General features: G+C 34.9%; 1 protein-coding gene across 1 annotated transcript; it reads left to right on the forward strand.

Moving 5' to 3' along the window:
• Window positions 1-327: 327 nt before the first annotated feature.
• LOC127795660 (translocon at the outer membrane of chloroplasts 64) lies at window positions 328-10,995 on the forward strand. The gene is made up of 13 exons (XM_052327467.1): window positions 328-682; window positions 1,316-1,468; window positions 1,819-1,943; window positions 3,664-3,789; window positions 6,039-6,221; window positions 6,329-6,473; window positions 6,911-7,079; window positions 7,664-7,798; window positions 8,018-8,218; window positions 9,228-9,358; window positions 9,441-9,492; window positions 9,859-9,928; window positions 10,278-10,995. Exons 1-13 carry the CDS (start codon window positions 480-482, stop codon window positions 10,358-10,360), a joined length of 1,776 nt encoding a protein of 591 aa, XP_052183427.1. The 5' UTR covers window positions 328-479; the 3' UTR covers window positions 10,361-10,995.
• Window positions 10,996-12,717: the final 1,722 nt, after the last annotated feature.

Genomic DNA, 12,717 nt, shown 5'->3' on the forward strand with positions numbered 1-12,717 from the left:
TTAATATGATATTTCACCTTATAAATCTCTACTAAATTAATAAATAAAGTAATGCAAGAAACAAATAAAATTGAAGATTAAAATAATTTTTATTTTTTTATGTTTTGTTGTAAATAAAAGAGAAGCAACAAATAAAATAATTTATATTTAGGGGGTATTTAAAATAAAATAAAATAATTTTTAAATCACTTGGGGGTATTTACTATTTATGGGTGATGGGTGAGAACTTATATTTTGCAAATTTCAGGGGAGGTAACCTCAATTATGGGAAACCTTCCCGGAAGAGATATAATTTCCTATTCCTTGTGATAAAGGCCAGGTTTCGCTTTCACAGAGACCGCCATTCGAGTGAAACAAACAATTCTGTGACCTTTTGGATTCTCTCTCTACCCGCCTCTCTACAGTCGTTGGTGGGGGGATTCTAGGGTTTCTGCGCCATCCGCTATCCGTTTTTAGCAGCAGAGAGCTGTGAATCATCCATGGCGTCTTCGTCGGCCAATCTCTGGGTGTTGTTGGGGCTGGGCTTGGCCGGAATCCTGATAGTCACGAGGCGGCTAAAGAAAGCGGTGAAGGAAGATTTTGGAGCATTTGTGGAGAGGTTTCAGCTACTCCCTCCTCCTCAGCCCGCTCCTCCCAAAGCCCCTCACCCATTGACTGGCCTCACCTTCGCCGTTTCGGATGTGTAAGCATTGAAAAACAAACGAAATTGAACTTGAATTTTCAATTTTGGGGGTTTTGTTTAAAGCCCTATTTCACTGAACGCTATAGCCTACCTGCCTTTTACCCCTTTCTTTCTTTCTTTATTTTTGTCCGTTGAGTATGGCTACATGCGTGTTTTCGGAAGTATTTATCATTAAGACATGCGGAAAGAGAAGGGTTGGCTGGACAATTGTACAACGAGGATGTTGTTTAGGATTAAGGTGCAATTCAGAAAGTTTTAACGTTAAAGCTAGTCTAATATGCTTGGTTTAAATATTGGATGCTGGTGTTATTAAGGTGCTTTTGTTTCTCTTATTGGCCGCATGCCTTTTCTTTTATTGAAAATTGGAAATGTAAATGTCCTATCCTCATTGTTTAACTAAATTTGCCCCTGTTTCAGTGAAATATTGAAAATTTTCAGGGGCATGCAATACTTCCTCACTGTGGTTGAGTGTAGTGTTGTACTTTGTGTTCTTAACTAATTTACTATGTGCTAGTAATGGTGACTTCAAATGTATGCTACAATTATATTTATATGGATATTTGTCTGTTATATATTTCTATTTCTTAACCACTTGGTTACTGACATAATAAGCTTTGTTATTTTGATTTCCAGATTTGATGTTGAAGGATTTATAACTGGTTTTGGCCACTTAGACTGGGTACAGACACATGAAATTGCTTCTCGAACTTCTCCTGTTGTTTCAGCTCTTGTTGACAGTGGCGCTACATGTGTTGGGAAAACAGTCGTGGATGAAATGGCATATAGGTTTGTCTCCATTTTTTTTTTTTTGTTTTTCTCTAGTAATTGATATGTATAGTTCTTATCCTGGTCTAGTTGCAACTTGCAACTGCTGGTCTGGCCCAGCAAATATGATATGTGTTTCAAGTCTAGGTTGGATTATTTTCAAAGAAATATGGTTCACTGTTTTTAAGCAATACCCAAACGACACGCGTTATCTTGGATAAATACCAGAATATAATCCTTTTGATATGACCTATACATTATGCAGTTTGTTCTAGTTCATGCGACAATATGTTTCCTAGGTATTAGTGGTATCATATATATGTACCTCATACGCATCTGCCCTCAGTTGATTCTGCATGTTTTATTTACAGTATCAGTGGAGAAAATAAGTATTATGGCACACCTACCAATCCTGCTGCTCCTGCAAGAATACCAGGAGGATCATCTTGTGGAGCTGCTGTAGTTGTGGCTGCCAGTCTTGCTGACTTCTCCTTAGGTAAACCTTCCAAGTTTCTAGGAGATGAGTACTTCATTTTGACTTTATAAGTTGATCTATATATGTTTTTACGTTGATGAAGCATTTCACAGAGTTTCTACTTTATTCCTTATCCTAGTTTATTGATTTATTCTTCACACTGGTCTCTTTTTGTTTTTAATTATTTTTGGGAAGCTGAAGGTGTGGTCTTGGGGAATATTTTCTTTAGTCAACATAACAAGGCTGAGAAGTATAGAGAGAGGCACTCCCCTAACTTTCTGTGCGTATATGTTACATGTCCAACATCAACATCACATATGTTTATATGCATTTCCAACTTGATCTATTTCAAAGTACATGTGTTTCTGACTTTTGTTTCTCGGACGCACAAACTTGGAGAGGCTAAAATGGAATAAATGATCAAGGAGAAAAAGAAAAAAATCCAAGATATGGTTGCATGCATATTATTCTCCTTTAAAACTTCCAGTGGTTGAAATTTAAACTCTTTACCACTTTTTATTTGTTTTTGAGTACATTTTAACCTTTCTTATTCCATTATTTTTGTAGATCTGGACACGAAGGAACAAAATCTTTTGTCACTATATTTATATGAAAAATGGTAACAACAAAACACGTACTAAGCCTTAATCCCATTTTCTGGAGTTGACCATAAGAATTCTGGTTTATCACTAAATTTTTCTTGGTTCTTTTATGCCATTTGGTTATAAATTTGTTCCATTCTATCTACTGTCCTCAGGAGCATACATTGGCTGTCTTCTCACATAACCAAATCATTTTAATTGCAGTCTCATACATCTTTTGCTTAGTAGGAGTTATTTTGGCCTTATTAAGGGTAACTAATTTCTAAATTTGTCCTTTTTTATATGACTTCAGGTCCTCATCTCAATCATGCTCATATTTTGCACATGTTGGTATTTTATTGTCTAATGTTTTGTGCCATAAAACAGAGCTGGTCTTGTTGTTGTCTGATAAAAATTTCCTTTTGCAATTACATAACATGTCAAAAGCACTTCTCCATCACAATCATCTTGCCTTAATTCTACGAGTAAGATGCTCAATAATATTTTTGTTTTTTTGACAATATGTTCATAGGTATCTGAAGTAATCTTCCCTTGAAATGACTTATCTTCAAGTTTGACCATAAATGTTCTTTTATTCTGTGCTGACTTTATGTTTTTGTCCCCATTTATAGAAAATTGTCATGTTGGTGAGTTTTTTGATTAAACATAGCTGTCAAAATTGAGACCCTATCAAAAGTGGAATATATGTCCAACAATTTTATGTAGTATTCTATATACTTCAAATATATAAAGAAGTAGTGTAAACTATGCAAAACATGTAGAAATATCGTTAAAAATAGGTACAGGAATAACAACATTGAGTTTTAATTTCACTAGATGGTTTTGATTGCATGGATTCTAGCTTGTTTCTTATCCATGACCATCTGTAAGGCCATTTCTTTGTTCTTTCTCTACCTTTTTGTTACCATACCATTTCATCCATTTTACTTAGGTGGATTTATTAGTTTGTTTCTCAAATGTCTTAACCATTTTAGTCACTTGTTAGCATTTTATCCTAAATAAGTGTCGCTTTCCTCATTTTTAATATCTTTTCATCTTTCTTAAGCTAATGATGAAACTCCTATTTTGGAATTTGGGTTGTTTTTAGGTTTCTCTTATTTAGTTTTGGAACATACCTTCACTTGAACCATCTATGACAGGAATCGATACGGATGGTGGTGTGAGAGTCCCTGCTGGATTTTGTGGTGTGTTGGGGTTTCGACCCTCATATGGGGCTGCGTCTCAGATTGGGATTATTCCCGTCTCATCAAGTTTTGACACCGTTGGTATGTGTTGTCTAAAAGTATCTGTATTAATATTGATAAGAGACTACTGAATTGCATCTGTACCCCCACCTTTTTTACAGTTTATTTCCTTCATCTATATCTCTTTACCAGCTTAAGTAAAGGTATTACTAATCCTGCAACATGTTTTGGATATGCTAGAGCTGTTTGTTCGACTCCATTCTCTATTATGAGATCATGCAGGCCCTGAAATGCTGAATGAACTTTTGAGCTTAGTTGTATATTCACTCATAGATGATTGGTAAGCTAGAATTCATCCAGCCACCGATGATTATGATGGTGATGCAGTCACTTGTGGTTGTTTTCCTCAAGTAGCTGTTTACCTGTCAGTTGTCCTTTTCCTTCTACTGAAGCTGAAATATTCCGCTCTGCAGCTTTTACCATTGTACTAGATCCTTCTTCTTGCTTGAGTTGTTTGTCCCCTTTGACCTCAACTATTCTCAATACCCCAATAATCTTATTGTGATGTCCTTGGAGATTACCTGTTCAGATGCTCCTCAATCCCACATTTCACTTGGAGAGTACCTTTTCCTGCTTGTCTGGAACTTATTTTATGGACCCTAAGAAGCTAATTTGTATTAGTTTGGAACTAATCACAGCAACAAACACCAAAATTTTCTTTCTTTCTTGATAAATTGTCTCTATATGGTGGCCTCCCTCCATTAACATCCATCACTGGGTAATTTTCTGCGTTGTGTCCTCCACTAATGGAACCTTTTCCTGCTTGTCTTCATGTAACTTTCATTTCCCTTCTGCATCTCTCAAACTGATATGCTTGTTCTTTGCCCTGTTTCTCATTTTCTTGCACTATGTTGAGGAATTTATATGGTTTTCTCTTGAACTGGGTTTTTGATGACCATTTTATGTATAAATGAATCAGCAGTTTCAGACTTACTGGTTGATCCAAAGATTCCATCAGTTTTACTGCAAGTTCTGGCCAACCTGCTGTCCTAGAAAATTGTCTGCAAGCCAGTTACTTTTGCTTACTGCTTTACTAGAATGATCATACACCTGCTTGTTCTTTGAATCTTTACCTTAGAACAGTTCACTTTCATAAGCTTTTCCTCAAGCATGCTGACTTGTGTAATGTTTCCCACTCTAGTTCTGCGAGCAGGTTCTTGTCTGATTTCATTGTTCATGGTTATCATTTACAGTCCACCAGTCCAAATGTCCACTGTTCCCCTTTCTTTGCAAACCCCCTGCCACATTGACATCATATCTGACTCCTTTATAGCCATTTCCAGCAGCAGGCCTTCATCCTTCTGGACCTTGAACTACTTTTGCTGGACTCAATACCAGCAATATTGATTGCCCAATTCAACTCTGTAATACAAGATATTTTGGACACCAGTAGGAACTGGGTCTAAACTTCCACTTTACAACATGCTGACATCCTGTTACTTACACCCAAACCTTATTTTACCCGTGCTCAATCTTGATGGAAGTTACCAACTACCTGTAACAACAACAACACAGATTCACTGGGAGCCGAGTTGCAATGAAAACTACTTACAAATGCCTGAGCATCAGTCACACATCCCCTTTTCTTCTTTCCCCAGTCCTACATCCACTGTGCTTCTGTTTATGAGCATTTTAACAATATCAATGAGTCAAAAGAAAATCAATGCTTCAATCATTTATTGAACCCCTACCTAGTTCTTAATTACTGCTCATTATGGTCATTCTTACTGCTGTGCGGTTTAATGGTATACCTTGTTTCATAATTTTACCTATTTTCTTGCTTTTCTATCCCTTTCTCAAAATGTAAAAGCTATAGCTGGAGTTCTTTTGAGAACATAATATTATACAGACAACTTTAGCAAGTATGGCAGCTTTCCTATGGTTCTTCATTGGTTTTCTTGGACAGATTGTTCCAAAATTATTAGCAGCAATGATTAGTCATCACTGTCTGCTAGTCATTTTTTATGCTTCATTTTTTTGTTATGTTTAATCTTTATATAAATATTCATATATTTCATTTTTGCATTGGACTAGTTCAGACTATTTATGCCTTTCTAACTAGGGTTGATGTTTAGCTTTGGGTCATGTCAAGATATGTTTTATTCCGTTATTATGCACTTATTGTCTAATATTTTTTGATTTATATTTGTTTATGTACAATGCGTCTCTATGCCAGTTTTTGTCCAGAGTTTTCTTTATTATTTTTTTGTTTTTGTTCATTTTCCATTTTAAAGAATTGTCTATGAGACCAATTCACATCATTCTTGCAGCATGGTTCGCAAAGGATCCCAGTGTTCTCCGTCGTGTTGGGCACGTGCTGCTGCAACTGCCATTTGCAGTTCAACGTAATCCTAGGAATATTATTATAGCTGATGATTGTTTTCAATTACTAAAGATACCTGGTGATCATGTTGCCCAGACGGTGATTAAATCCACTGAAAAGCTATTTGGGAGTATGCTCTTTTCTCATACTTATTTCTTGTTACTTGCTGAAAAATAAGAAATTTTGGTTTTCTCATCTGAGAGTATCAGTGCATAAATTTTTAATAGCACTTTTCAGGACAAGTTCTGAGGCATGAAAATCTTGGAGAATATTTGGATTCTAGACTTCCTAGCTTGAAAGCCTTTTACCAGGAGAAGTCAAATGGTGAAGCAAAATATTGTTCCTTAAGATCACTAGCAAATGTCATGGAATTAGTTAAAAGGTGAGATTGATTATTAATAACAATTGCAAACCATTCTATTGCATCTTTATGAAATTTCAATCATTAATTTTTTTCTCTTTAAAAGAATTTTGGCAGCTGTAGCATAATCTGAGTTAGTGTCAGACTCTATTTTCAAAATATTTCATTTTAGTAGTGAGGTTGCTCTTGGGTTTTCTATTATTTGCTTACTTTTGGGTGCAAGAATATGTTGGCATATAAAATTAATCAAACGATTCATTTCATGTCCATTCATAAAAGTTTTTGGAGAACCTATAGTTTATAGTTTTGGTTTGCAGAAGATAGTTTATCCTATATTCCTGGAGTCTGTAGGCCTTATCTGTTGAAAATGTCGAGGCTGTTGAATGCATGCAGTATTGTTTTGTGACATTTGTATTTTATGGAGCTTCTAAATTTTGTTTCAATCACTCTGAACACAGGCACGAGTTCAAAAAGAACCATGAAGAGTGGGTCAGCTCAGCAAAGCCTACTTTAAATCCTCTTATTGCTGCACAAATACTTGAAAAGTTGGAGATGTCAGATAAGGAGATTGAGGAATGTCATACAATAAGGAACAAGATGCGTGCAACCTTGAACTCTTTTCTAATGGTATTAATTTTGGCATTATTACATTCAATCTGCGTAATTTCTGTTTTTATTCCATTCAATCTCCCTCATTATGCTGTGCCTGTTGTTGCCCCCCCCCCCCCCCAAACATACACTTCTACTTAGTGTTTTAGCATTACAAGATTAGAGCTTCCTGTACCTGTTGATATTGTTTTGGGTGACTGCCAGAATACTTGTTTCACCTGTGGACTGGACAGTATAATGTTAAGGATATAGAACATTTTCTCAGAAGCAATTGGTCTTGATGATTTCCTACAGCTGAGTGGAACCTAAAAACATGTGTATCCTATGGGGAGTGATTCATTGTATGGCATGGTTTCCTACTCTATCAATGTCAATGTGTTATTTTTCTCACTATGGCTCGTCCAAGCATGCGTTCACTGTCAGAGTTTCTTTCTGTGGTAAAGTTAGGTGGACATCCATGTAACTATATATATTGGCCTAGATTGGTGCCCAACATTTTGGCCTTTAACTGTCTGTACATCTTAGCTTACAGAGATACTGTTTTGTCAGTCCAGAGATACTGTTTGCTTTATGCTTGTTGCTATTGTGCCTGGTCTGGACAGGATGATGGTATATTGGTGATCCCTACAGTTGCTGACCCTCCTCCAAAGCTGGGTGGGAAGGAGGTTTTGTCCTCTGATTACCTGCGTCGTGCATTTAGTTTGTTGAGTTTGGCTAGCGTGTCAGGTTGTTGTCAGGTGAATACTCTCTCTATCCCACTCTTTTCCCTCTCTTGCTTTGTCTATCCATTCAGGAACACACAAACCCGTCATTTATCAGTATTGAGATTTCTTGAGATTGCTGTAACTTAAGTCTTGGGTTTATCTTTGATAATGTATGAATAGGATTCATGCAGTATTGTCTATTTTCCATAATGGTACTTACTCTTCCATGTTCTTTTGTCATCTTCTATATAGGTCACTATACCGCTGGGATTTCATGACAAATGCCCAGTTTCCGTTTCTCTTATTGCTAGGCATGGAGGTGATCGGTTTTTGCTAGACACTGCACAGATCATGTATGCTTCCCTGCAGGAGCAGGCTGATCTAGTTGCTAAGTCCAAAATATCTGCTAAAGTAGTCAGCCAGGAAACATCTGCTGAGATAGCTAAAGAAAAGGTTGGCCTTTTTCATTTTGTTTATTTTTTATTTGAAGTCATTCACTCCACAAATATTGTCTTATTCAGGTGCTATCTCAACAGTTATGGTTCTGAAGTTTCTATTTGTCAAAGAACACCTGTTTGTCATGTAGTTGCTTCTATCGGCCCTATATCCACCTCTTGTGGATTGTGTTCGTTTATTGGAATGCTGGCAGCCCTATGAACTAGCTTAATTCCTTTTGCCTTCATTAATTTGTGTTAGGTTGGTCAGAAACTGTATTCCATGTCATATCAATGGCTCTTCTAAGAATGTGGTGGGCACTTAGACAAGTTAAATGGGATCAGTTATGGTCATGTGGGCTGGGGATCTTGGGTCTGCTGTCCAGTGGCATAGCTATAGTGTTTGTAGAGGCTGTAGCGTCTTACATTTGTGCAGAAAGAAAGAGCCATTAGGAGTGTAAATGCCTGTAGTATATGGACTTAGATAATAGGAGGAGAAATTAAATTGGAGCACCTTACTGACTAGCTTGATGGCTGTGTTCATGCTAGTAGCCAAAGATTTGGCTTTAAGGCTAGAAGGGTGGACATGGGGTAGTATTTTTGAAGCCCAAAAAAGAATAGTTGAGAGCAAAAAATTATGAAAATGCACTCTTACCAATAAGTTTGATGACTTCAGGATACATAAAAATGAAACTGAGTTATTTTAATTTTTACCGTCACATTTTTGCTGTTATAATGGCTCCAATGTAAATGGGTGCCTTTAGGTTTTTTTTGATGCTGTGGCTAGGATTCAGCAATTGGTAGGGAAGAGGACTTGAACATGCAGGGTTGCATGAATCTTTTCCATGCAGGAGATATGCTGCAAGGGTTTTAATGTTTTCCTGCACGTAATATCAAATGCCCTTCTCCTCCTCTGCATTATTGAGATAGGACTTTTATTACCGTATTGTTCAGAGTTGTCTACAAGTTATTCCATTTTATTCTATTTAACTTATTACTAAGTTCTGTCACCGATCCATATTACTTAGGGTAACCAAGCATTCAAAGAGAAACAGTGGCTGAAGGCAATCGGCTTTTATTCAGAAGCCATCAAACTCAGCAATGGCAATAATGCAACATACTTTAGTAATAGGGCTGCAGCTTATCTGGAATTAGGAAGGTACTGTTTCCTACTTGGAAGTTTATTGCTTTGGCTGATATATTTCACATGTTTGACAAGTTTTTTTTCTTAATCAATCCAGCTTCATCCAAGCTCAAGATGATTGTACTAAGGCCATCAATCTAGATAAAAAGGTGACTCCCTTCTCAAGGATTGTTATCATATATAGTCGCTGTTTTTCATTATTTATTTACGGCCCCCCTAAAGGAGTTATATATTTTACAAATATAGTTACTGTTTTTCATTGTTTATTTGAGGCCTCTGTATTTTTTTGGTCCTCTCTGTAGGAGGATTTATAAACCAAAAAATTCTAGTTATCCTGCTCAGAAATTAAAATATAAAAAAGAAATTGGTAACCGTAAATAAATATTAGAAAGATCTGGCCTAATCATGCATAACAAGTCTTTGCTCTTTCCAACGATAGTATACATCTTTCTCATGATTTACTTCGGTATATGTTTGAACTAAGATATAATTGTTTTTGACTTAATATTCTTCAGAATGTAAAAGCGTATCTGAGAAGAGGCACAGCTAGAGAGATGCTTGGCTTTTATAAAGAGGCCATTGAAGGTAAGCCTGTCTGTAAATTTTAACTAGCGCCCCCCTCTCCAGCTCGTTTAATCATATTCTTATTTGTCTTCCGCGATTGGGCCAGAGAATTAGAAAGATAAGAAATCTCACTTAGCAGAGTCATATATAATATATATATATATATTTATTTTTGGTTCTAAGTTCAAAAAACTGGCAAGTAGAAGAGAGGGAAAGAAATTTAAGTTGATTTGTTTATGCTGGGTTTTTCAGCAGGTCTCAGAACTTAATTAACATTCAAATTGCATTGGACAGTGCATGTCCAAGGGCACTTCTAGGAGAATTAGCTAGCACACACTAATGTTGGATTAATGGTCCATTCCTTGTGCAGATTTCAAATATGCACTTGTTCTTGAGCCGACCAACAAAAGAGCAGCCACCTGCGCTGACAGGTTAAGGAAGTTGTTTCAGTAGGTTGTCGAAGTGTGCAAGCAGGCTGGCAAGGCTTTGAGGGTTGCAGCCAAAACCCATCAGCTTCGGGTGCTTCACCTCCAGCGTGGGGATAGGGACATTTCCAGTCTCATACGAAGCTTCGGACACCTCCCCAAATGAAATTTCTGCCAGCATTCTGAGTCTCATGAAAGGAATCATTTGTTGTTTCGCTAGCCGTTTGATGATCCAAAGTTATATTTGTTTGGTTGAATCACCAACCATTAGATCATCCCTTTGGTTATTTTGTTTTCATGGTTTATAAATGTAGTCCTAAGTTTTGATTCTCTAATGTCTGGTGCTCCAGAGGTGTGATTTTAGCATCAAATTGAGGCTTTTATGTTTGTCCCTCTTTGATTATGGTAGTAACATACGAGAAAATGAATTTTGTGCTTCATTTTTGACTGTTCACTATTGAACAATGGGGACTTCTACTATTTGTTTAGGTGAAGGATGGCAATGATTATTTAGCATCCACAGGGCAGGGATTTGCTCATTACACTTTCATGAAGGGTTAATCAAGAAAATAATTTTTTTTTTCTGTAAATTTATACAATAACAATATATTTTGTCTTTATCCCATTATGTGGGATTAGTTATAAGAATTTTAGACTTTTATGTATTTTTGTCATTTGTCATATTTTTATTTAGATCTATACATTTCATATTAAATTTTAATCTCTCAAAAATTTTTTGGGTCTGTCTTTATTTATTTTTTTGATTAATTGTTTCATTTCATCAACTCTCTTTACAGGGACGTCTTTTGGTCTCTTTCTCACATAACTAAATTATTTTAGTCTATTTTCTCTTATTTTCTTCTTGATTAGCACTATTCATGCCTTCTTACGAATAACTTTATTTTTAATTTAATCTTTTTTTGTATGGCCGCACATTTATCTTAACATCTTCATCTCTACTATGCTCGTCTTTTATTTATGCTGGTATTTGATTGCCCAACATTTTGAGCCATACAACAAAACTGGTCTTATAGTTGTCTTATAGAATTTTTTTCAGTTTTAATGAAATTTTACTATCACATAACACTCCTAATTATTTCTCCATTTTAACCAACCTGCCTTAATGCATGATATCTTCGTGAATTTCTTCATTTTTTTGAATCACTAATCCCAAATATCGGAAATGATTTTTTCTTTGTAAGATTTGATCTTTTAATTTTATTATAATATCATCCACTCTTGCATTCTTATTAAATTTACATTCCATATATTTTATTTTTCCTTCTACTTAATTTAAATTTTTGAGATTCTAAATTATTTTTTCACAACTCAAGTTTAGTTTTCACTTATTCTTTTGTTTCATCCACAAATATTATATCATCTGCAAATAACATACATCATGGCATCTCTGTCTGAATATATTTAGTGAGTTCATCAATTACTAAAGCAAATAAGTATGGACTTAGTGCAGAATCTTAATGCAGTCTCATTGTAATTTTAAACGGTTCAATATCCCCTTTGTATGTTCTGACCCTTGTCTCTGCATCTTGATACATGTCCTTAAGAGTTTGTATATAGGTTATTTGGACTCATTTCTTTTCTAAAACCATTCATAATACTTTTCTATGGATCCTATCATAGGCCTTTTCTATATCTATAAACACCATATGCAGGTCCTTCTAATGATGCCAATACCTTTTCATTAGACGCCTCAGTAAATATATAGCTTCTATTGTTGATCTATCAAGCATAAAACTAAACTGATTTTTCAAGACATCTGTTTCTTTTCTAAACCTCTGCTCTATTACTCTCTCTTAGAGTTTCATAATATGGCTTATTAACTTAATTCCTCTGTAATTTTCACAATTTTGAATATCTTTTTTGTTTTTTATATATAAGAATCAAAATACTCTTCTTCTACTCATCTGACATATTTTACAATTAAGTTCAAATTAGCTTAATTGGTGTAATTTTATTCAAGATATAAAATTAATTTAGAAAGTGTATTCTTGTTAACTTGGTATTAAATGACACTTGGTTATATATATATTTTTTATTTGTGAATATATGAATTTTATAAATATTATTATTATATGACATTTAATGTATTAAGTTAACATAAATATACTTTTTTGAATTAATTTTACATATTAAATAAAATTATACCTAATTGAATAAATTTAAATTTAATTGTTAAAATTAAAAGATGTGATAAAATTATAAATGTGTAAAACAAAATTAAATTATTTTCATAATTTGCCCATCATAAATGATTTTAGTTCAGCTAACATTTTTGTTTATAATTTTATTTTTAATTCATATTGTGCTTAATTTTTTTTAATTTTTCTCTACTTTATTAAATATTTATTTCATTCAATTCACTAG

Source organism: Diospyros lotus, chromosome 2 (assembly GCF_014633365.1).
Source record: "Diospyros lotus cultivar Yz01 chromosome 2, ASM1463336v1, whole genome shotgun sequence".
NCBI classification, from domain to species: domain Eukaryota; kingdom Viridiplantae; phylum Streptophyta; class Magnoliopsida; order Ericales; family Ebenaceae; genus Diospyros; species Diospyros lotus.